The sequence below is a fragment of the Astyanax mexicanus genome, chromosome 23 (assembly GCF_023375975.1).
Source record: "Astyanax mexicanus isolate ESR-SI-001 chromosome 23, AstMex3_surface, whole genome shotgun sequence".
Lineage (NCBI taxonomy): Eukaryota > Metazoa > Chordata > Actinopteri > Characiformes > Acestrorhamphidae > Astyanax > Astyanax mexicanus.
The window spans coordinates 30,856,515-30,880,042 of NC_064430.1; the positions used below are offsets into that span (position 1 = coordinate 30,856,515).

The following is a 23,528-nucleotide window of genomic DNA, read 5'->3' on the forward strand; positions in this document are numbered from 1 at the left end:
GTGTGCATTGCCATGGTAATGTAATCAAATGTGTGCTTGCCAGTGGTAGACAGCTGTCAGTCATTCACATTAATTTAAATATTATGGCTATGTCTACAGCATTCTCAGAGAGGTGTTTTTGGGGAGTGTTTCATCATATTTCTGCTTTGTATTTTCTATTTAATCGTTCCTGAATGCTTTACTTATCGCCCAAGTTTAAAATCAGTACACTCTTCTGGTCAAAAGTTTTAGAACACCTTTGTTTTTTTTTGTTGGTTTGTTGTTTTTTAGGCCTATAAGATTTTCAGGTCCAATTAATAACTGGAAATGCAACAAAATCTAGTAAACTGGGTGATATAAAAGTTAGCAGTAACCTGCCAGGGCTTTTCGGTATAAAAACTAAACTAAACTAAAACTTACACCTGGTCTGCAGAAATGGAAATAAACTGATCTTTATGTACGGATACAAAAAAAACACATTCAGACTTTCATCATAAATACTAGAAAAAAGCAGTGAAGAGAAGAGTTTAAGGTCTGACATGCAGTAATAAAGTGCAGCAATATAAAAAGTAAATAAAGTGCAGTAATAAAATGTATTGATAAGATAAGAAAAACAAAAAGAAGCTTATCTGGGCCAAACAGCACTGCTACTGGACTACTAATCAATAGGGATGTTCTAAAACCTATGACCGGTAGTGTATAAAAATATGCTCCCAGAGGATTTAACCCTTAGGTGGTGTTCGGGTCTGTGAGACCCGTTTTCATTTTTCATCAAATGATACTAAAAAAATATTTTTTCTAACTCAAACTCATTGGTGAAAAACATATATCAAAACACATTTTCGATAAACACACACTGTACAACCCCCCCCACACACACACACACACATTTATATTACATACAGTATGTTTGGCCAAGGGCTAATAAACATTGCTTCATTTGTAAATTTGAAACTAAACACATTTTCTACTCATATCTTGAGTTTAATTCTTTTTTTTTTACATTTGATTAAAAAACTAATAAAAAAAAGAGTAGCACTTTTTGAAAGAAATGTAACATAAGAAAGGTAAAGGGCAAATATTAACCATGTAAGCTGTTTATATTGCTTGCAATTTAGGTGAAGCGAGCATGTGTAAAGCATTTTAATGTAAAATTGCTTAATTTTGCTGAAATAAATACAAGTAACAAAGTAAACGAGTAACAAAAATATGAACACCACACAAGGGTTAAACTCATTTAGGAAAGAAAGGGAAAAATGTATCCGTCTCTCCTTGCCCTGTTACCGCACTCCCCCAGCGAGCGTCCTTCTCCACTGCACGTTATTCCAGACTGTTCCAGAGGAATGTAGGATAAGGGAGATTTGAAATGTCTTCCATTCTACGTCAGATCCCACAACACTGTCAAAGCAGGGGAAATAGTGTAGGAGAAAAATGAAGAAAGCAGGCCTTCAGGCGGCTGTGGATGGAACAATGTCAGGAAAATTTGTGAAACATCACTTCTGAAGAACAGATCTGGATCTGGATCAGGCGGGGGTTGATATGTTGCTTTGATAGTATCGGTTGTCTTATAATTAATTTACTGATTCATCAGTATTTTCAGACTGTAACACTGACATGCCACATATCATTAATATTGTGTCCCATGGACAATTCTAACCAGATGCCACCGGTCATGATTATTACCACTAACTGCACTGCACTGTCCACTGTGAGTTAGGGGTGGGCGATATTGCCCTAAAATAATATCACGATATTTTATGGTATTATCACGATACGATACTCTTGGCGATATGACAAAAAAATAAAGGTATTAAAAAAATACAAGAATTTTAGCAGATTTGTAACAGAACTCCAAATATATCCAGGATTAAAGTAAAATAAATGATACTGGACAGATATAATCTAATAAGTCTCTAGTAGATATTTAATAGGAAATGAGAAATGTATGTTTTTTTCTTTTGCTTAAAACAGCAAAAAAGTTGAACCCTGATGTGATAATTAGGGGTGAGTGATATGGCACAATATTTCAGGGTATAATATCGTTCGCGATATTCAGAAATGTTGGCAATATTATCACGTACGAGACGATATGGCACACCCCTACTGTGAGTGGTAATATTAGCTTTTATGGTGTTTTTTTTTTCTGGAACACACACACGACACTGTGGATGGAGGGATGTTAAATACATGTACAGCTTCAGAAATGGATTGTCCCATCCATCTGCTCCCACTGTCTCCCTCCAAGTACCACATAATTCACATCTTCTTGCTATTAGAAAACTGGCCAGTATTCAATTTCACTAACCAGATAACACCTCACAGCATATAGCATATAGAGGTGTGGGCATTTCCAAGCTCCAAGCCATCCCCTGAGGCAGAACTTTATTACTGATTAATTTACATACTGCTCTCCCATTACTTTTTGTGGTGCTGTCTAGGGCTACAACGATTAGTCGATATAATTGTCTATGTCGATTATTTAAATTTGTCGACTACAATTTTATTGTCAACTAATCGTTAATTTTTTTAAGTGCTGGGGACAGATCTGTGTCTCCAAAAGAGCCCAAACACAACAGATTACATATTTATTCCCAAAATATCAGTAACTCTCCACGTTTAAACAACATTTAAATGCCCTTTAAATCTCATGTTTAGCTGTTTTTCTGTTGTTTTTAGGGATGGAGGACATGGCAGAAATAATCGCAGACTAATCGACTAATCGAAAAAATGATCATCAGATTAGTTGATTTCCAAAATAGACATTAGTTGCAGCCCTAGTGCTGTCCTCTTGGCTTTCAGCTGTTTCTCTCCGAAGGCTATTTCTTTAAGCTAAGGATATCTTTTAGTCTAGCACCTGCTAACTTTCACTATCTGTACATTTTAAAGTTATGTCTGATCTGTGTATCACATAATAGGATACACTATATCAGGGGTGTCCGCAAGGTATTTTAGAAATAGAATGGAAGTTTGCACGCTGTTAAGCAGTTTTTTTGAATGCTAGGTGTCAGAAATGGGCCAAAGAGTCTAAAAGTGGAGAGAATGTGCATTTCTAGCTCAGAAAAACGGGCCAAAGAGTCTAAAAGCGGAGAGAGTGTGCATTTGTAGCTCAGAAAAACGGGCCAAAGAGTCTAAAAGTTGGCGTAATTAAGGAGTTTAATATTAAGAGACATCATGAAATTAAACATCAATTTGAAAAATCTTAGTTTACACAACACTGTCAAAGATAAAGATAGTAAGTCAAGTAAAATGGTGTTTAATTGAAATAATCAGGAAAAAGTATTATTTAAAGTGGTATATTTCATTATTTGTTTTATTACGGAGTCTGTGGCCCGTGACTTCAAATATATTTCTCCTTCTGGCCCCCAACAAAAAAAGTTTGGACACCTCTGCACTATATGATCAAAAGTTCACACTCAGTCTTGTCTGTATCTCCTAAAGATAAACACAACAGATTAAACATGTACTCACAAAAAGTCAGAACTGCGTTTTATATTTGAATCATCTGGGCATTGAAAGGGCAATAAAATCCCATATTCATCTGTTTCTATTATTTAAAAGCAATGGAAGGGATGGCAAAAATAGTGGTTGACTAATCAACTAATCAAAACAGTTGACTAAAATAATCATTAGTTGCTGCCGTAGTGTCCACAAACATTTGGACATGTAGTAAATCTGACCTGGACTCGGTTCTCATCCTCTGAGCTGTTTTCTGCACTGAGCTGTGTATGACTCTCTCAGCGTCTCGGGAGAAAAATGACTCACGGTGCGTTTTGACCTCGAACAGTAGCCAGATGATCCTGACTCACAGCCCGTGATGAATGACCCACTGAGATGCATCCTCTGCAGAGTCAAAAACTGGAGAGAGGAGGAGGTGGAGGGGATTAGGGGAAGATCTGAGAAAGCTCAGCATCAAAAAGAAGTATTTGCAGAGCACGGGGAACAGTTTTTGGAGACGCCTGATCTTGCACTTTTTATCGGTTCAAAGAAAACAAACCCAACATCTGCTGTGGTGAGGGAACACAGGCGGCGTTAAAAATGCTTCGGTTTGTAAACTGGATGTGGTCAGTTTACTGCGTGGACAGTTTTCGTGCTTGGACCAGGGTCAGGCCACTGGCCTTTATCACGAGGCATAGGTTAACCCCTGGACCCGAGGTTTGGTTCATTAGTCAGTTATTTAGTCTAGGGTTTGTTATTCAGTGCCTACTGTGAGCTATTTTGTAGTTTCTGGAAGTTGAACTTGAGTGGGAACACTGTGGCACTTGTGGTGAAAGTGTTTCAAGTGACTTTTTGATGTTTTAGTCAGTTTTAAGCAACATATTATATTAATATTGTTACAATTTCACCTTTAAATAGCAGCGTCAGAATCTTGTTGACTCTGCACAGACTGTAAATAGGGACAATGGCATCTACAGCTCTGAAAAAAATGAAGAGGCAACTTCTTCACTCAGTTTCTGAATCAGTTTCTCTGATTGTGCTAATTATAGGTTTATGTTTGAGTAAAATGAACATTTTTGGTTTATTCTAGAAACTACAGACAACATTTCTCCAAAATTACAAATAAAAATATTCTCATTTAGAGCATTTATTTGCAGAAAATGAGAAATGACTGAAATAACAAAAAGGATGCAGAGCTTTCAGACCTCAAATAATGCAAAGAAAACAAGTTAATATTTATAAAGTTTTAGAGTTCAGAAATCAATATTTGGGGGAATAACCCTGTTTTTTAATCACAGTTTTCATGCATCTTGGCATCATGTTCTCCTCCACCAGTCTTACACACTGCTTTTGGATAACTTTATGCTGCTTCACTCCTGGTGCAAAAAGTCAAGCAGTTCAGTTTGGTTTGATGGTTTGTGATCATCCATCTTCCTCTTGATTAAATTCCAGAGGTTTTCAATTTGCTAATATGGAAAAAAAACTCATTTTAAGTGGTCACATTATTTTCCAGAGTTGTATATAATTTTCACTCCAGGCCAGAATGCTGCTACTATACTATACTATGCTATACTGTACTATACTTTACTATACTAATGCTGCACAATGGAACTTGGTTGGAGCTGCAGAACTTTGTATTGCTGTAATATAATAATAAGTGCTAGGGATAGAAATGCAATGCATATAAATTGCAAAAATGCAGTGCATATAACCTACTATTATCTACTGCTTTAAACAGCAAATATACATGAAGAGCTGCTCGTGAGGACGCACTTAAAGCGTCATTTGCATTTACTGATGTGGAGTAAAAGAGAATTGCTCTTCACGAATTTAGGTGGAGCCCAATTACAAAACAAAATGGCATTTCTCACATAAAACTTCTTTCAAGTTAACTTTTAAATGTGCATCCCATTTCTCATAGTAATTGCTAATAATGACTTTGAGTTTTTAAGTATAAATAAAAAAAACTGAGGGAATTAAAAAGAGTTCATCCTGCTTTTGGTGGAATAACAGTCGCTTCTATCCAAGAGAGAATTTGTACTAGCTTTCTGGGCATTGCTGTGAGGATTTGATTGCATTCAGCCACAAGAGCATTGGTGAGTTCAGGTGATCACCACCCAACCTCGTCTTCAAAACCAGACTTATCCCAAAATTGATAGGTAAAGCGCCATTATTCCAGAGAATAGAGCTCCACTGCTCCACACTTTAATACTGGGAGTTTATATATACCCATCTAGCCTACATCTAATATTAGACATGGTGCTAGTAGATTCATGTTCTAGATCAGGGGTAGGGTTGCAACGGTATGAGATTTTCACGGTATGATAACCGTCTCAGAAAATACCGCGGTATCACGGTTATCACGGTATCACAGTTTGTTACATATATTATTAAACTGACCCTTAAAGAAATTACAACAAAGGTTTTTTGTTCAATTAACTATTTATTGTAGAAACCTGGAACAACTATATAGATAATGTCTCCTTAAAAAAAATAAGCTGTACACCATTAGGTGAAGGAAACCAGGTTTTTCCACTACTCTTAAGGTCATTAAGGGTGTATATAATTATATATATATATATATACACACACACACACATACACACACACACACACACACACACACACACACACACGTGTCACACATTACATGTCCTGTGTTTAAACTATTCAGTACAATTATTTAAGTTTAAATTATTTAATATCTGATAAACTGAGCCTGGGTCAGTGTCTGATCAACAACTGTTGTAAACGTCCGTTTTACTGCCAAGTTGGTATAAAACCAGATACTGCAGAAAGAGGGGATTTATTTCTGAGTCTGGTTTTAACACATGAAAAACAGGCACGTCAGAATTTGAAAATGAACGCATGTAAATGAATGGCGTCTTTCACATCCAGTCCGGCGAGCACCTTTACACGGACACGTGAATCCGTCGTAGCACGCACTGCACACCTGTACCTGCGTGCCCAAATTTCGGATAACTCAGCGCTTTTGCGGGCGCTTACCGCATGGGTTGTGCACGACTACAAAGAGGTTTTATTTATGTTCAGATTAAAATTATAAACTAAACACATACTTTGAGCTGCACGGCAGGGTGGTGTTCTTGGAGATGGGAGAACAGGTTTGACGTATGTCCACCTTTAGCTGTGACTTTACGGCCACATTGATTATAAATCGGATAACCATCCTCGGGTGCGTTCGGCGGGTCTCTGAAATAGTCCCACACTGCTGATTTTAGTTTAGCCTTTTTTTAGGCGGACGGAGATTTGTTTAGTCTGATGCACTTTCTGCCGTTCTCACCGCTGTGTGCTGAGCAGCTGAAGCGGAGCAGAGTTGCGCATGCGCGGGTGAGTTTCTCCGCTGGCTTGCGTTTTACCGGTAATAAGCAAACACACACGGTATGATAACTGTGCATTTTAATACCATGGTATACCGTGAAACCGGTTACCGCTGCAACCCTAATCAGGGGTGTCCAAACTTTTTTTGTTGGGGGCCAGAAGGAGAAATATATTTGAAGTCACGGGCCACAGACTCTGTAATAAAACAAATAATGAAATATACCACTTTAAATAATACTTTTTCCTGATTACTTTCATTTACACACCATTTTACTTGACTTACTATCTTTATCTTTGACAGTGTTGTGTAAACTAAGATTTTTCAAATTGATGTTTAATTTCATGAAGTCTCTTAATATTAAACTCCTTAATTACGGCAACTTTTAGACTCTTTGCTCCGTTTTTCTGCGCTAAAAATGCGCACTCTCTCCGCTTTTAGACTCTTTGGCCCGTTTTTCTGCGCTAAAAATGCGCACCCTCTCCGCTTTTAGACTCTTTGGCCCGTTTTTCTGCGCTAAAAATGCGCACCCTCTCCGCTTTTAGGATCTTTGCTCTGTTTTTCTGCTCTAGAAATGTGCACTCTCTCCGCTTTTAGACTCTTTTCCCCCGTTTCTCTGCGCTACAAATGCGCACTCTGGCCCGTTACTAGAAAGTCTGCTGCAGAAAGTCATGTGAGAGAAGCTGTGTTTTCTTTTGCACATCTGATCTACTGAGCTTTTCAATTAACTATTTATATACATGCTCTGCAGACTAGATTCTTGGATAATATGCAAAATACCTCTACAGTGTTCTACACTACTGTCTGTTTGACTATGCAAAACCCTGTACCATTAAACTACCAGCTATTGAAGCATAGCATTTATCTGAAGCTAAACTCTGCGTTTGTCTAACATTCTGTGTTAACATGTATATCCCGTGTGTGTTTGTGTTTGAACAGGGAAGCCGGGGACATTACCGGTACCACTGGCAGAGCCACAATGTCAAGCAAAGCGGCGTGGACGACATGGTGCTCCTCACCAAAATCAACGAGGATGCCATCGTGGAAAACCTCAAGAAGAGATACATGGACGACTATATATTTGTATCCTTTTTTTTTATCTCACTGTGGCCTCTGATATGTAGGGGTGTCACGATTCTCTAAATCCTCGATTCGATTTTATTTCCGATTTTAGGGTCACGATTCGATTCGATTCTCGATTTTCTTTTTTTTTTTACTTTTACTTTTTTACCATTTTCTTTATTTATTTTATTATTGTATATATATATATATATATATATATATATATATATATATATATATATATAACCATAATAAAATATCAGAGTATATAAAAAAACAGAGTATAATTAAAAAAACAGAGTATAATAAACTCTTGCTACCATAACTTTACCCTGAAACTGTGATTTAGGCTTTATAAATATAGTACATAAACTTCTTACTGGAAACATGCTCTAATATTGTGCTTCCTTTGTCTTTTTACATTTAAATATACACATAAGAGTAGTACGGTTTGACAGGGTAGCACAACTCGTCAGAACACCTGATGACTCGGCTCGCCGTGTGCGTGGGCGTATCCGTGACGTTATTATAATTCAAATGAAGCAACAGGTGTAGTCAATCATCAGTTTAAGATTTTTAATCAACCTCACTGTGATCTATAGTTCTATAAATCAATTTTCAGCTTCTCCTCCGTGGTTGAAAGGCAGCTGTTCTGTGTGTGTGTGAGGCTCGTATGTGTCTCTCTCACACACAGCGGAACTCTTTTTGACTTCGAGGCTCGAGACCATGCCATAATTTCGTGACACCCCTACTGACATGACATTCCTACATAAGATAAACTCGGAATTTAATTTACAATCAGAACTTTTACTTGACCTTCAGTAGGAAAGAAATTCAACATCAATATTTATCAGGAAATAAAATATTACAATAATGGTGATATCATTTTGTAACAATTTTTGATGTTTTAACATCACTCAGAACTCAGTGCCAAGGTCCTGTATTAAGACGGTAACAGCATACCAGTGTTCAGAGCTACAAAACTTAATCATCATCGAACTAATATCAAAAATAAAAAAAATAAGTGATTAATCCTACTCAGAAAAACATATAGCATCAGGTCTAACACTTCTAATCTGCTGCTGAGCTCATGGTCAGTCAGTCTGTTCAAATGATATAAATTAAACTAAAATCAACAAAAAAGAAGATACATGTTTTTTCATTGGACAGCGACGAAACAAAGAAATATCAGATTATAATAAACTGGTCTAGTGTTGTTAGAGATATACAGGATTTACAGCATCTGTTACTGACTGATGATAATTACAGGGAGTTGCCATTAGTTCACTGCATTCAAGCTGAACACAAAGAACAGAACACTCTAGACTACTGGCAGTGCCAGTGTGTGATGATTTACACCACTGATGTTGACTTTATACTGTTCATATCTATATGAGAATCATATCATATCCACTAAAATAATCATCATCCGTAATCATCCAGCACTATCCTCCAGCGAACCAGTGAATATGAGAAAGCTATTAGCACACAGTGGCTTAATGTCCAATAAGACATCCATAATGTTTCAGCAGAAACGTGACTGATGATTTCTCGTAGCTCAGCCGAGGGCGGTGTAAGTGTGCGGATCTCCTCCCCGGCTCTGGCTGATGTCTCTTTATTTAGAGAGGGTTATTTAGGGAGATTTAAATGAAGAATGGTTTCCTGTACCTTTTCTTGGACCGTGGTGTTGGACCTTCTCCAGCGCAGTATAGATTGGATCTTGATTAGTTTGACTCTGCTCAGCCTTAAAAGCAGAAATCTCAGCGTACACTGATCCAACAAGGCTAAACGCTAAATGTTAGGGCTCCATAATCCAGGGATCATCAGTTTGGGGCTTTCTAAAACTGGAAAGTTACACATGAGTTGAACCAGCTGTGTTGCTGTAGGAGGAAAGTCACCAAACTGTGCTGTATAGTGGATATGCCTGGCTTATTATATCGTTCGTTATTCACCACCCTGTGCAATGCTGATATCTCAGAGAGCTGTGCGTGTTTTGATACAACCCCAAATGGAGAGATGCACTGTATTGAAAAAAAATGACAATATGACAAAAATACAGGAATTTGCCAGAAATCATTGATTCAACATATTAAGATAATTAGAATGCAATCTGAGCATCACTGATTGGAGTAGATATTGGGTAGATGCCGTCTGTATTAACCAGTGTAAACTGCGTGGATTTTTATTTGAATCAAGCATCGAAAAAGCTGCACACAATACACTTTATAAAACGTATAAACTAGAGGTTAGATCGAGCCCAAAAAATCCGACCCGACCCAGCCGAGCCCGTGCACGTTCTGCCCGAGCCCGACCCAACCCGAACCATAAACTGTCATTATGAGCCAGACCCGATCCACCCCATAAACTGTCTGTTTTCGGGCTGTTTAAATAAGTGAAATATGATCAGAATTATGTTAATTAACACTGAAACATAGAAGAATAGAACTATTATTTAATTAAAATGACAGCTACACACAGAGCTGCAAGTCAAACGCGGAGGAGTTCATGTGCGAGAGAGAGAAAGAGAGACACAGAGAGAGAGACACAGAGAGAGACACACAGAGAGAGACACACAGAGAGAGACACACAGAGAGAGACACAGAGAGAGAGACACACAGAGAGAGATTTGTGTGTTCTGGTGTATGAGCTACTCACAGGTAAAGGTTCTCACATACTGTATCTCCTGTTTCTCTTTTATCTCCTCGTGCTCATATTCTAGTCCCATACATAATTCTGCAGCTCCCTCAGTGTTTTCTATCGCATTTTGCGGCTAGCGCGAGCGCTTACAACTAACACCGCCGACCGCAAGGTGCCGCTGTTGTGCCGAATCCGACTCCCGCTTCTTCCTAGAAAAGATGACATCTTGAAGGCACCAAATGTTGCTCTAGATCTTAAATACTGATTGGTCTCCAAGCCGCCAGTAGAGAAGTGGACGATGCTTCTGGATATGGTTTACATAAGGCTTCTGTTCTACACAGTAAAGTTGTAAATCTTTGAAAGACTGCTTATGATGTAAAAGGAGACATGCAAATCATATGATAGTGTACACATGTGACTCTGCCTGTAGGGGATGTAGGTAATGAGTAGATGCATCAAAACCTTTGTTCGTAGATGTGTACCGACACTCAATTAAGCCTTTCTACTACATTTAATGATTTGATTGCATTTATTGAGTAAGTATGCTATTTAAACAAGTTTTTGCACACATTTGGACATATATTGTAGATCAGTCATCGGCAGGATGTAGACAGCCATTGACATTTTAGCCCAATTTATACTTCTGCGTCAAACCTACGGCATAGCCTATGCATCGCTGCGTACCCTATGCCTTCGCGGTTTAAACTGCAGGGTGACCCAGAACTGCTGATATGCGCACGCAGAAGTATAAACGCACTCTGCTGCATAGCAGCATAGCACTCTTGCTGGATATGCATGGGCAACGGCGTAGGTTCAGTGCAGAAGTATAAATTGTGCTTTAGTTGTTTTGCTCCACAGACCTGCTGCTGAACTCTCTAAATGGTTGTTAAGCTGTTACTGTTTGCTGGAGGTGGTTGGATCACTGTATTTTAGGCCTTAATGGTCGAAAGGCTATCTTAAGACTGTGAGCCCTGTTGTTTTCCCACAATCTAAGGCACTGTTTTAATCAAATCTGGGTTTCTCTACTGGGAGGTTGACTTTGTCAGACCTCAGCCAAGCAGCGCTGGCTGGATTATATCTGTGCTATATAAAATATGAAACCAGTGTTCTTGGCAGGGGCTACCTCTGTGTTCACATTGTGGGAGCTTTGGCTGTGCGTATGACCCTCCAGCACAGAATCCTTTACGAAGTTCTTTACGAAACCTCATCGGTCATAAACTTCTCTGGCCTTATTAGAATTGTGGTGTCTTAGCAGGCTCGGGCCGTTCTAAACTTTAACCCTAAATCAGCCCGTGATTGTGGTCAGAAAATAGCCACAGTGCTGCAGTGTTCCAGTCAGCAGCATATGGGACTGAGGTCAGTGTGAGTCAAGCTCAATACTTCCTTTATTTGCTCCGAGCAGCAGCAGCCAAAGGCTCCGATCTCTCACTCGGCCTGCCCGGCTGCTCCTCTTCTGGGGCAGCAGGAGAAAAGCGCTGCCTTTTAATCCCTCTGACCATCAGCCAGAAGTTCTCCTGCTACTCCTGTACGTAGAGCGTGCTGTCGTCACCTGTTTACTCAACTTTAAGATCATTTAAAGTTTTGTCAGAAATGGAAAGTGAAGTTTCTGTCAGAAGCTGTGGAATAGCAATAGGTTATTTGATCGTGAAGTGTTACCTCAAAAGACAAATTGGCCCATATCAACATTGCCCATATCTGTACATCTGCCCATTCTCGCCCATGTGCTCATGGCAAGGTGACATGGATTATGAAAGTTTTATGGGAGTGAGGTCTGATACTTATATGGTAAGTGGCCGGCAGATACTTAATATTTTACAAGACCGCTCTCTACGGTACTTCACAGCATCTGTGTTTCTAAAGAGGATTAAATACTCCTTAATGAGCAAGTATCAGGAATTATGGATTTATTATTATGTGTCAGTTTACAGAATTTAATAACCAAAATGCTTTACCGCAGTTTTAACATTTTCATTTGATTAGCACCACCATCTTGAGTAATTAGGCAGTATTTTTTGTAAATCTAATTAGCAGGTCTTAGGAAGTTTAGAGCATCTACTGTATGTTTTAATAAAATATCTATATTTGACGCCACGTATCGATGATCAAAAATTATACAATACATCCCATTATCAATATTTTGTTCTACCCCTAAACCACAGTTTCATGTACCATGAATACACCACAGTGGACAATCCAGAAAATAATAAGTAATGATTGTGAGTCTCCACTTTTAGACTCTTTGGCCCGTTTTTCTGTGCTAGAAATGCGCACCCTCTCCGCTTTTAGACTCTTTGGCCCGTTTCTGACACCTAGCGTTCAAACTTTGAATCTCACATTATAAAAACCTGCTTAACAGCGGACCAACTTTCATTCTATTTTTAAAGTACCTCGTGGGCCGCTCCAAAAAAGGAAACGGGCCGCAAATGGCCCACGGCCGTAGTTTGGACACCCCTGGACTAGACTAATGTATGATTTCTATCTAGAACCCCAAAAGGTCATAATCATTAGTTGACTATTATTATCATACTGAGTCAGCAATGGGTTAGTTAGGTGATAACTTGTGATAATAATATAAGAATGCAGTATTGCCTGTAATTTAATAAGGTTTCCCCAAACAGATGACCTTTTAACCCTTGACATCTACACACAGACATACATCGGACCTGTGCTCATCTCTGTTAACCCTTTCAAACAGATGCCTTACTTTGGGGACAAAGAGGTGGAGATGTACCAAGGAGCAGTAAGTATGATACAGGATCTGTAGCTGCAAATTATATCTTGTGTAATTTAGAATGTGCCACCATTTATTATTATATAGTTGTGGCCTATAGTGAGCATGCAGCTGAATGTTTTTTAACTAGGCCTGGACGATATAATGAACATAATATATCACAGTATTTAAAAACATTTTCACAATACACAGTATTCATCTCGATACACATAATCACAATCAGAATGTATCTGTAGTGATATATCCATAAAAACTACAATATATATATATATATATATATATATATATATATATATATATATATATATATATATATATATATATATATATATATTACACAATTAAATGTATATATAGTTGGGTCAGTGTTCTTTAAGCCCGGATGATATCCTCAGTGCACTTAAAAGGATATTCTCGATATGATAAGAAATGTTATCACAGTGAGATATCATAGATATCATCATATTGCTCACACATTTTTCTTGTTTGATATCCAATTGTCGGTAAAAGAGCAAGAAAATAAGCTTTAGCAGTAGGGCTGCTCAATATTAAAAGAAGCGAATATTGCAGTATTTTTATTTTAGCGATAAATATTGTGATATTTTAAATAATACAGATATTTTTGCAAGCTTTCTCCAAACCCCCAGCAGTTAGTGATATACCATATTTTTATAATAATATGAGCTTCGTGTTTTCAAGATTCAAGTAAAATAAATGATAAACATAAAGATACACTAAAGTAAAGCAAAGGTTTTGGTAAGAAACTGAACAAAAATTAAGCATTTGGCTGAATGTCGAAAGACAAAAATATTATCTCTTTTTTACAATTGCATAAATTGAAAAGAATAAATCTAATGTCTTGCTTTTTAAGAAAACTTCATTATTTAAATTATTTTTAATTATATGGTTAAAAATAATTGTTTAGTCTGAATATTCAGTACATCCTGAATACTGGGCAAATATGATTTGTAGGGGTGTGACGAGACACTAATATCTCAAGAACGAGACGACATGAGATTTAAAAATAAAATTTTAAAGAAAACGTCAAAAATGAAAAATGGCTTGAAAACTAGAGTTTTATTTGACAAAATCATATAACGCAAATTTAACAGACTGGTTTTTCTCACACATTGATTCCATAAGAAATAGAAATAAGAATAAGATAAATAAAAATAAAACTTTTCTAGGTCTTATATAGTGCAAACAATAAGTGCAAACCACAACCAGTCATATTAAGCCTATGGTTTGTGTTTTTTTCTCCTAAATCTCTTGTAATTTAACTATGCAGAACCATAACCAGTCATATTAAGACTATGCTTGAAGTGAAACAGAGACAGAACATGTTTTTAAATACAGTACAGAGCTAAGGGATTAGTACAGCTGCCTATGAAACAGTCAGGTGTAGGATTTACTTACAGTATTTATATATGGTTTGTGTCTTGTTGGTCACTCTGTTACCGTTTATTGTTTCTACTGGAGCCAAAATGCAGCCAGACATACAACTTAAAAGTAGCAGAAGCATCTTCTATACAAATACCTGAATTTTCCTCTTCTGCTGAGAGCTGCTCTCACTGCTCACCCATCATTCTCTATCGCTATCGCTATTGTGTTGCCAGATCCCTCTTAAAAAGTCCACACTAAACTGTTTTTTGGCCCCGCAAGACAGGTTTAAGCCTGACGAGAAATAACGTCCGTTTTAATGATTTGTGTTTGCTAGATAAATCATGGAAATATATATTGTATATGTCATTTCAGTGCACGCTTGCAATGTAACAAATACAAACATTACGATGACAATGCTGAATCGATATATTGTGCAGCCCTATTTAGCAGCTCCAAGCTAATTGGACTAATCTTTTCTTCAGTAATGGTTTTCGTACAGCACAGACCAGCGAGTGTTTAGAGAAAAGAGGTGTGGTGGAAATACTTTTACTTGCCACATTCTTAGCCAAGAGGAATGCAGCACAGACCTGTCCTGTGAAGTGAAGTCATCTGGCAGGATCTCCTCAGAACTGCACGTTCTCGTTTTATCCTAACTGTGATTGGCCTGAAACTGGCCTGGCTCTTTGTGGGCGTGTAAGACTGTTATGGGTAGGCCTATGGAGTTCACAGTTTGCTCACTGTCCATTTTATCAGCTCCACCATCTATTAAAGAGCACTTTCTAGTTTTATAAGAATTACAGACTGTAGTATTGTATCTTCAATATTCAGAACCCCACAGGAAAGAAGACCACCGCAGAGCAGCTATTATTATTATTTGGGTGGTGGATCATTATTCTCAGCACTGCAGTGATTAGCACTGATCAGGTACAGCAGTGCTGCTGGAGTTTTTAAACACTGTGTTTAATCTCTCATTGTCCTCCACTCTATTACACACTCCTACCTACAGCTAAAACACCCTGTAGATAAATTAAAGTCAGAGACAGAAGCTCTGAATCTGTTGCTGAATCTGTTGGTCATCCTCTAATGCTCCATGAGTGGGCACAGAATAAAATTTCTTTAAATCATCTTAAAATTTAATGTACTATCAAGTGTTCATGTACTGCCCCCTTTGAAAATATGTTACCACATATGCCAGGGGTCGGCAGTTAAGTTTGGCTGTGGGCCAGATATTTTCTAAGCCATTAAAAAAGGGTAATGGGATGGAGTGCTACAGACTAGTAGCTCTCCAGCCCAGAGGGTTGTTGAACCCAATTGCAGAACAGTTGAATTCAAGCAGGTAAACCCAAAAAGTTAGGAAAAAAATAAATAAATGAACACATTACCCCTCACTCAGCCCCGGCTAGTGAATTAGGACACGGGTGGGGGGGGGGGGGGGGGGAATTAAGAAATTGAAGGAATTAAAAATGTAGGAAACCGGTTTTAAGAATTAAATATCAGTGTTGGTATCAGAAAAGTAAAAGTGGTGTTGTGGAGCTCTATACATATATACTCTACAGTTCTAAACTTTCTCTCTCTCTCTCTCTCTCTCTCTCTCTCCCGCTCTCTCTTTCAGGCTCAGTATGAAAACCCTCCCCATATCTACGCTCTGGCAGACAACATGTACAGAAACATGATGATCGACCGTGAAAACCAGTGCGTCATCATCAGGTATGCCAATAGATTAGATTGTTTCGGTCCGTTGGCCACGTGGAAGGTGTTTTTTTTCTCTCTCCAGTTTTCAGGGTGGTGGCAGTGACAGACATGCAGCTATGACAGTAATGCACACGTGGCGCAGGGTAGAGTTATGTGTCCCTGTGAGAGAGAAGACTCCTGTATGGATTGTTGCTTAATAGATGGGAAGGGAACTGGCTGAACCAGTCCAGCCACTTTAACAGGCTGTGTGGACACTGGCTGGTGGCTTTAGGAGTGTCTGAGAGGAATGATTCGGTTTTATTCTGTTTTATCTTTATTCACCTGTTACAAATTAAACAGTACAGTTTTGTTTAATATAAAATTAATATGCTTAAACCTTTTTTTTTACCCTAAACAAAAAATTATTGAGAAGTGGTGAGAAAATGCAAAATTGTGTATTTTACTCCTTTAATTATTCAGGCCTTATTTATTAGTACTCAAGGAAAATCACCTGGTGTTGGGTGCAAGTCATCAATCAGTCAAACAAACTTTATTTAAACTCCGAATACAATTAGGTGACCCTGGTTTACAATGTAGCCAAGCTAAATTATACAAAAGAAAGGATGGAAAATATAAATCTAATGTTCAGAAATATAAGAAAATTCAAACAGGACTACAAATTTAGTCATTGGAGAACACTGGTTCGAATCCTGTTGATGCAGCTTGCCATCAGCTACCGGAGCCCTGAGGGAGCACAATTGGCCTTGCTCCCTCTGGGTGGGTAGATGGCCCATATGTACAGTAGCAGTTAGACGTTTGTGTTTTCTTTCTTTCTTGATTTTGTACATTGAGTATGGAATATTGAAAACTTGAAAGCTGTATAGGAACCTGTGTTAAACAAACCAAGATATGTGTTATACCTTAGATTCTTCTAAGTCACACATTTATTATTGAGGAAAGATCTGCACTCTCTTAGTATTTTATTCTCAGTGTCTTCGTGCGGTAGAGTCACCTGGAATAGTTTTCTCAGCGTCTTGAAAGAGTTCCTACTTGGGTTGGGTGCAGACTTTTTATATATTATTGTACAGTATTATGCTATTTATTTAGTATTAAAGTTGGAATATAGTAAAAATAGCAACTGTTTTTTTAGATGCTGTAAAACCCTGACACATGCAGCCTGTTTTACCCATTCAGCATCATTGTACCGTGACTTCTCAGCATTTTAGGATGGTATTTGCATATTTGCTGCAGCCTGTAGGAAGAAAACAAAGCACAGCGGCTGTTTATTCAGCTTCCTGTTTCTCCGCTTCCTCAGCACTGCAGCTCACCTGCAGGGCCCACTCAGGGCCTGGTGCCACTGTAAACAAAACGTACGTGTGTGTGTGTGTGTGTGTGCTGGGACAGAGAGGGCTATCTGCTGTGGACACAGTTGTCATGGAGCTTTAGCAGTTGTGTTCCACTGGGACAGAGGTGAACTCACAGTGGTGGTTTGTGGTCATGTGACCCTGACTCTTCATAGAAAGAGAGAGAGAAAAACAGGTAAAGTTAGACCTGTGTAATATATCAAATACAAAATGTAATACTCATTGTTAGTGGGACATTGGCCGTGATGATAGCCGATAGCTCAGTAGGCTGTTGCAAATACAAATAGCAAGTAGCATTGTCTACAGCCCTGTCAGACAAATTTGTGTTTGAGTGTAGTCTAAACTAGAGGTTACATTGTCTGCCCTAATCCGACCCGAAATCGGGACCGAGATTTCCAACCTCATTTCTCAGTCCGGGTCAGGTCAGGTTGGGCTCCTCTGTTTTTAATTATATTTTTATTTTATTTAAAGCTCTGGCGTGATCATCAAAATATAGCTAAGTAACCAAGTATTAGCGTTAACGAAAACGAATGAAATAACTAAAACTGAAAGTGAACAAAACATTTTTGTTAACTGAAACTAATAAAAATGGTAATTAAAAGGAAAAACATAAACAACTGGAACTGTATTGTGTGTTTATAAAACTAACTAAAATGAACTAAAATTACTGATAGAATTCCCTTAATTTTGGTGTTTGTTAATTAATTAAAAAGCGCAGTTTCCACTCCAGCAGTTTTACAGCTGGTGGTGTTGTGCCGTTTCTGCTGGCGAAGCGGAGCCGTATTCTGCGGGAAGTCAGATTCGGCACAACAGCGCCCGGGATTGGGGCTTTTGATGGGAGATGCTGCCAAACATAAATTCTGCCGATAAAGAGCCAGCAGACTAAGGCACTGTCACTATAATCTTAGTATCGCTGGTAAAATTTTAATAAGCCATCAGCAGCCAGAGTCAGAGAGAGTACAGTTGGGCATGCTCTCTGGATGGGTACAGTAGATTGCAAACACACTCTCCCCACATCACTGGAAGTGTAATGTCAGTCAGCACAGGCATCTGTTTGCTGACATATCAGGACTGGGGATTCAGCGCTTTCCTCAGAGTTTATTGGCTGGGTGGTGATGCATCAATGACAATTGGATATAAGCCAGTAACTGATATTGATTGGAGAGTCCCGAATTCAGGTTAGAAGTCATTGCTGATTGGCTTGATTTTTGTAATAGATTAAGCGTAAATTGTTTAATTTATTACATAGCTATGAGACGAATGATGAAATGAGTAGTGATTAACCGGATGGTTCCAATATGGTTGCTATGATATCTCAGGGGCTTGATAGGTTTTTGCAACAGAGGTTGCCAAGAATTGTTGAGAATCACAGGGCACCTCACAAGACGTTATATTCACGACACATTGCCCATGATAACAGTGATGTCACGATCGTGTGATTTTGCGATACTCAATATATTACAAGACAGTTCAAAAAGAGGATAAAATACTCCTAAATAAGTCAATTATAAATATGGATTTATGGATTTACTGGTTTCACAGTCATTGTTCTTCACCGCAGGTTTACCCTATTCATTTGAATAGCTCCACCATGTGGAGTAATGAAGCAGTAACTTTAGTAATTCAGATTGGGGTCCTGGTTTAGGGAGATTGGACACCTATGTTTTAATAAATATATCCAAATTTGATGCCACTTATGCGGTTGAAAGTGTTTCAGATCAGGACAAATATGTTGAGATTAAAACAATGTCAGATTCTCGAAAAACTCACAGTGACATTTTGCCTATATCGTACAGATGTACTACTAGAAGGGTAAAGGAATATTCTGTGTGTGTGTGTGTGTGTGTGTGTGGCCTTGCTGGTCACCTGAGGCCAGGCCAGTGACTGTATTGCTTACCTCGTGGCGAATGCCTCCTCGTTCAGCATTTTTCCCTCTTGTTTGTTTACACAGCGAGCTACTGCCGGCACAGTTAGACCACATAAAGGGACTGGAAGTGGAATCATGATGAACCAGATTAGCAAACAAAGGCCTCCATGAAATTGCTGCTCAGGCAGTGTGTGGTCAGCCTTTCCCGTACCATTATATTATTAAAGATGGTCATCGTGAAATGAGCCGTCCCACCACTGTTCTTAATGGTCCTTTCTCACAGTGCTTCAGTTCACCTACTTTTCTGACCTCAGTTTCTCTGTGTAATAAACTTGGATGGAGCTCATGCAGCTCAGCAGGATGCTGTGGTTGGCTGGTGCCATCCACCAGTGTACAGTGTAATGTACTGTATTTATGTGGTTGTTTATTGAACTCTGTACATTTTGGAAGGGAAATTTGTATGGTATTTGTAAAAGTGGCCACACAGTGCTCAACATTTAGACCTTTAAAAACACAAGAGAAGTGGGCCAAGAAATGCCCTGTCCCTGTAACAAACCCAGCAATAAATCAGTGGAGCAAAGTATCTCTATCACACTAATGAAACAACCACTGTTTAATAAACGCACTTATAGAAAGTGATGGACTAAAATGGACAATCACTCTTTCTTGAAGTTGAGATTAAACTGTGTACATTTTTAAACTAGGTCATTTTTTCCAGTTATTTCCTCCTTCAGTGTCTCCTGTATATGTTCAGCCTACTCTGTTTGCACTATCAACCTGTTTTAAGTTTGTAAATCCTTTATTTCCAGTGTTGGTTCTGTAGCAGAAGCTCTAAAGTGCAAGAAAATGTATGTGAACCCTTTGGGATTACTTAGATTTCTGCAGAAATTGGTCATTAAATGTGTTCTGATCTTCATCTAAGTCACAACAATAGACAAACACAGTCTGCTTAAACTAATACCACACAAAAAACTTATATGTAAGCATGGTTTTATTGAACACAATATGTTAACATTCACAGTGAGGGAGGGAGTATGTGAACCCCTAGGCTAATGACTTTTCTAAGAGCTAAGTGGACTAACTGTGTTGTAGAGAAGTGGGTTTGTGTTGTGTACAGTAGTAAAGTTGTAGTAAAGTGGTATTAGTATATATATTAACTCTGTAATGTAATAGAGAAGTGGGCGGAGCTTCTTCTGGACATGGTGAATATAAGGCTTGTGTTGTGTACAGTAGTAAAGTTGTATTAGTGAATATAGTAACTCTATATTGTAGTAGAGAAGTGGGCGGAGCTTCTGTACATGGTGAACATAAGGCTTGTGTTGTTTACAGTAAAGTTGTGAGTGGTATTAGTGAATATAGTAACTCTGTATTGTAGTAGAGAAGTGGGCGGAGCTTCTTCTGGACATGGTGAATATAAGGCTTGTGTTGTGTACAGTAGTAAAGTTGTAGTAAAGTGGTATTAGTGAATATATTAACTCTGTATTGTAGTAGAGAAGTGGGCGGAGCTTCTGGACATGGTGAATATAAGGCTTGTGTTGTGTACAGTAAAGTTATAAGTGGTATTTCTGAGTATAGTTACTCTGTATTGTAGAGATTGTTGGTGATAAAGGTGTAGAGTACAGTAATCTCTTGTTCATGTGGTTCTATCAGTTATTATTGAATGATGGTTCTTGATGCAGTGCGTCTGCGGAATCAGAGATACGGGTTTTCAGAGTAGGCTTGTTCTCCTACCCTTTAAACACTAAAATCTCCTCCTCTTCCATCTTTTGAATGGTATTATGAGCTGTAGATAGAGAACAATGCAACTCCCTTCCATTCTGCCAATCAATATTCTGTTTTTATCTACTATAGTCCTCAAATTTCAGGAATCAGTCTCAGTTACATGGTTTAATTCCAGTTTATGGTGCGTACACAGCACATCTTAAGCCAGATCCTCTGTAAAACTTTTTCTTTAGCCCATTCCTGTGTTTTTTCCCTCCACATGCTGGTTTGAAGAGCCTCATCATAATACCGAACCACATTTCCTAACTGTGGGAGAGATTCCCATTGTTTGGTGAACACAATGGTGACGGAAGCTGGGAAATCTGTTTCATTATAACAGTCTCTCTCTCTTCACTCGGAGGAACCCATTTAGAGAGGAAATTAGCTCCCGTCAGAGCAGAGCAGACCACAGCCAAAGAATAGAGAGAATTCCCAGAGAAGCACTGTCACCTCATCACCTCTTTATCAGTCCATCACGTAAACTTCACCACAGAAGGCCAGGCTGGACATACAGTTTAGTTTAATGAATACAGGAGCAGGCATTGTCCGGTCCTCAGCCGGGTCCGTGTTTTGGCTGAGTGGTAATCAGTCTTATCACAGTGACCGAACTGAGGCTGAGAGGGTTCACAGGAAGCACCAGCCGCCCTGGCATCGTCTCGATTTCTCTCTGTGCCCATATTTGGCCATTAAATCTATGTGGGAAGTATAACAATGTGTTTAGCTGTGTAATTACAACATACAATTGTGAACGCCTTCTGGAACAGCGGTAAAAATAGGCCCAGACCAAAGCTCCAGTTAACAAGAGAACCAGAGACTTTATTACTCACAGACAGACTACTGTAACTAACAAACACTGTGTGGACAAAAGTTTTGGGACATCTGCTTATTTATTTTTTTTGTTTCATTGTGCTTTTGTTGAAGTAACTGTCTCTATTTTAAAGTAAGAGATTATTAAAGTTTATCAATGTGAACATACACTATATGGACAAATGTATTGAGACACCTATTGTTATTATCTTATTTGTTGTTTTTTCATAAATCAAGGATCTTAAAAAAAGAAGTTCTCTTGTGTGCCCAAGACGCATTAATGCTAATAGTTGTCCCATCTGACAATGTACAGACCTTAAAGTCCCTGAAAAGCGAAGTCTTCTAGTTTTCTTTCTAATTGGGTAAGTTTGGCTCCTCTGGACCACCCGTGGAAATGTACAAACTACAGGGGTTGGGCAATGAAACTGAAACCCCTGTCATTTTAGTGTGGGAGGTTTCATGGCTAAACTGGACCAGCCTGGTGTTCAATCTTCATTAATTGCACATTGCACCAGTAAGAGCAGTAAGAGTGTTCAATTAGCAGGGTAAGAGCACAGTTTTGCTCAAAATATTGCAATGCACACAACATTTTGGGTGACATACCAGAGTTCAAAAGAGGACAAATTGTTGGTGCACGTCTTGCTGGCGCATCTGTGACCAAGACATCAAGTCTTTGTGATGCTTCGAGAGCCACGGTATCCAGGGTAATGTCAGCATACTACCAAGAAGGACGAACCACATCCAACAGGATTAACTGTGGACGCTGTAAGAGGAAGCTGTCTGAAAGGGATGTTCGGGTGCTAACCCGGATTTTATCAAAAAACATAAAACCAGGGCTGAACCCAAATCACGGCAGAATTCAATGTGCCGAAACTCTCCCATTTCCACCAGAACTGTCCGTCGGGACAATTCATTATTGTGGTATAAAACCAGGTGTTTCAGTTCCTGCACTCCCTCTCGTGTTCTATTGCTTAAGTATAATGTTTTAATGTTATGAAATGCTAGTTGTGCGTAGAAACAGCATCCATAGACACTAATAATTCTCCACACTATGTACAGATATGAAACAGTGGAGTCAGGCTCCTCCAGATGGATCTAGCTGAAGAGTAGAACTGTATAGAGTTACTGTTGTGTAACGTCACGGCTCTCTGACTGCTTCCTCTGGCCTTCCCTGGCGGCCCGCAGCTGTGCCCGCTCAAAAACGCATTACAGACATGATTACAAGCGAAATATAAAAACAAACCTGATTCTGCTGTCATCCACTGCCAAGCCACACACGCCTAAACGCTCCAGACGCTGCCAAACTCAAAGGGCAGAGGCTAGGAGACACGCTGACGGCGGAGCCAAGCAAGGACAACGGAAATGATGCCAGGGTGACGGAAAAGGTTTAAGTGGTGCAGCATCACCTTACAGCTGTTGGATCTCACCAGTAATAAACCACTGCCATTTCCCCAAAACTCGACAACTTAGTATTTATTATTAGAATATTTTTTC

The 23,528-nt window shown here is 38.8% G+C and overlaps 1 protein-coding gene across 2 annotated transcripts in view; it reads left to right on the top strand.

Moving 5' to 3' along the window:
• The window catches only part of myo1ea (myosin IEa), a 137,484-nt gene that overhangs the window by 44,196 nt on the left and 69,760 nt on the right, over window positions 1-23,528 (top strand). For both annotated transcript variants that reach the window (XM_022665166.2, XM_022665167.2), the window contains exons 2-4: window positions 7,691-7,834; window positions 13,101-13,190; window positions 16,177-16,271. In XM_022665166.2, the coding sequence (XP_022520887.2) occupies window positions 7,691-7,834; window positions 13,101-13,190; window positions 16,177-16,271 (329 nt within the window). The remainder of the gene's footprint in view (window positions 1-7,690; window positions 7,835-13,100; window positions 13,191-16,176; window positions 16,272-23,528) is intronic.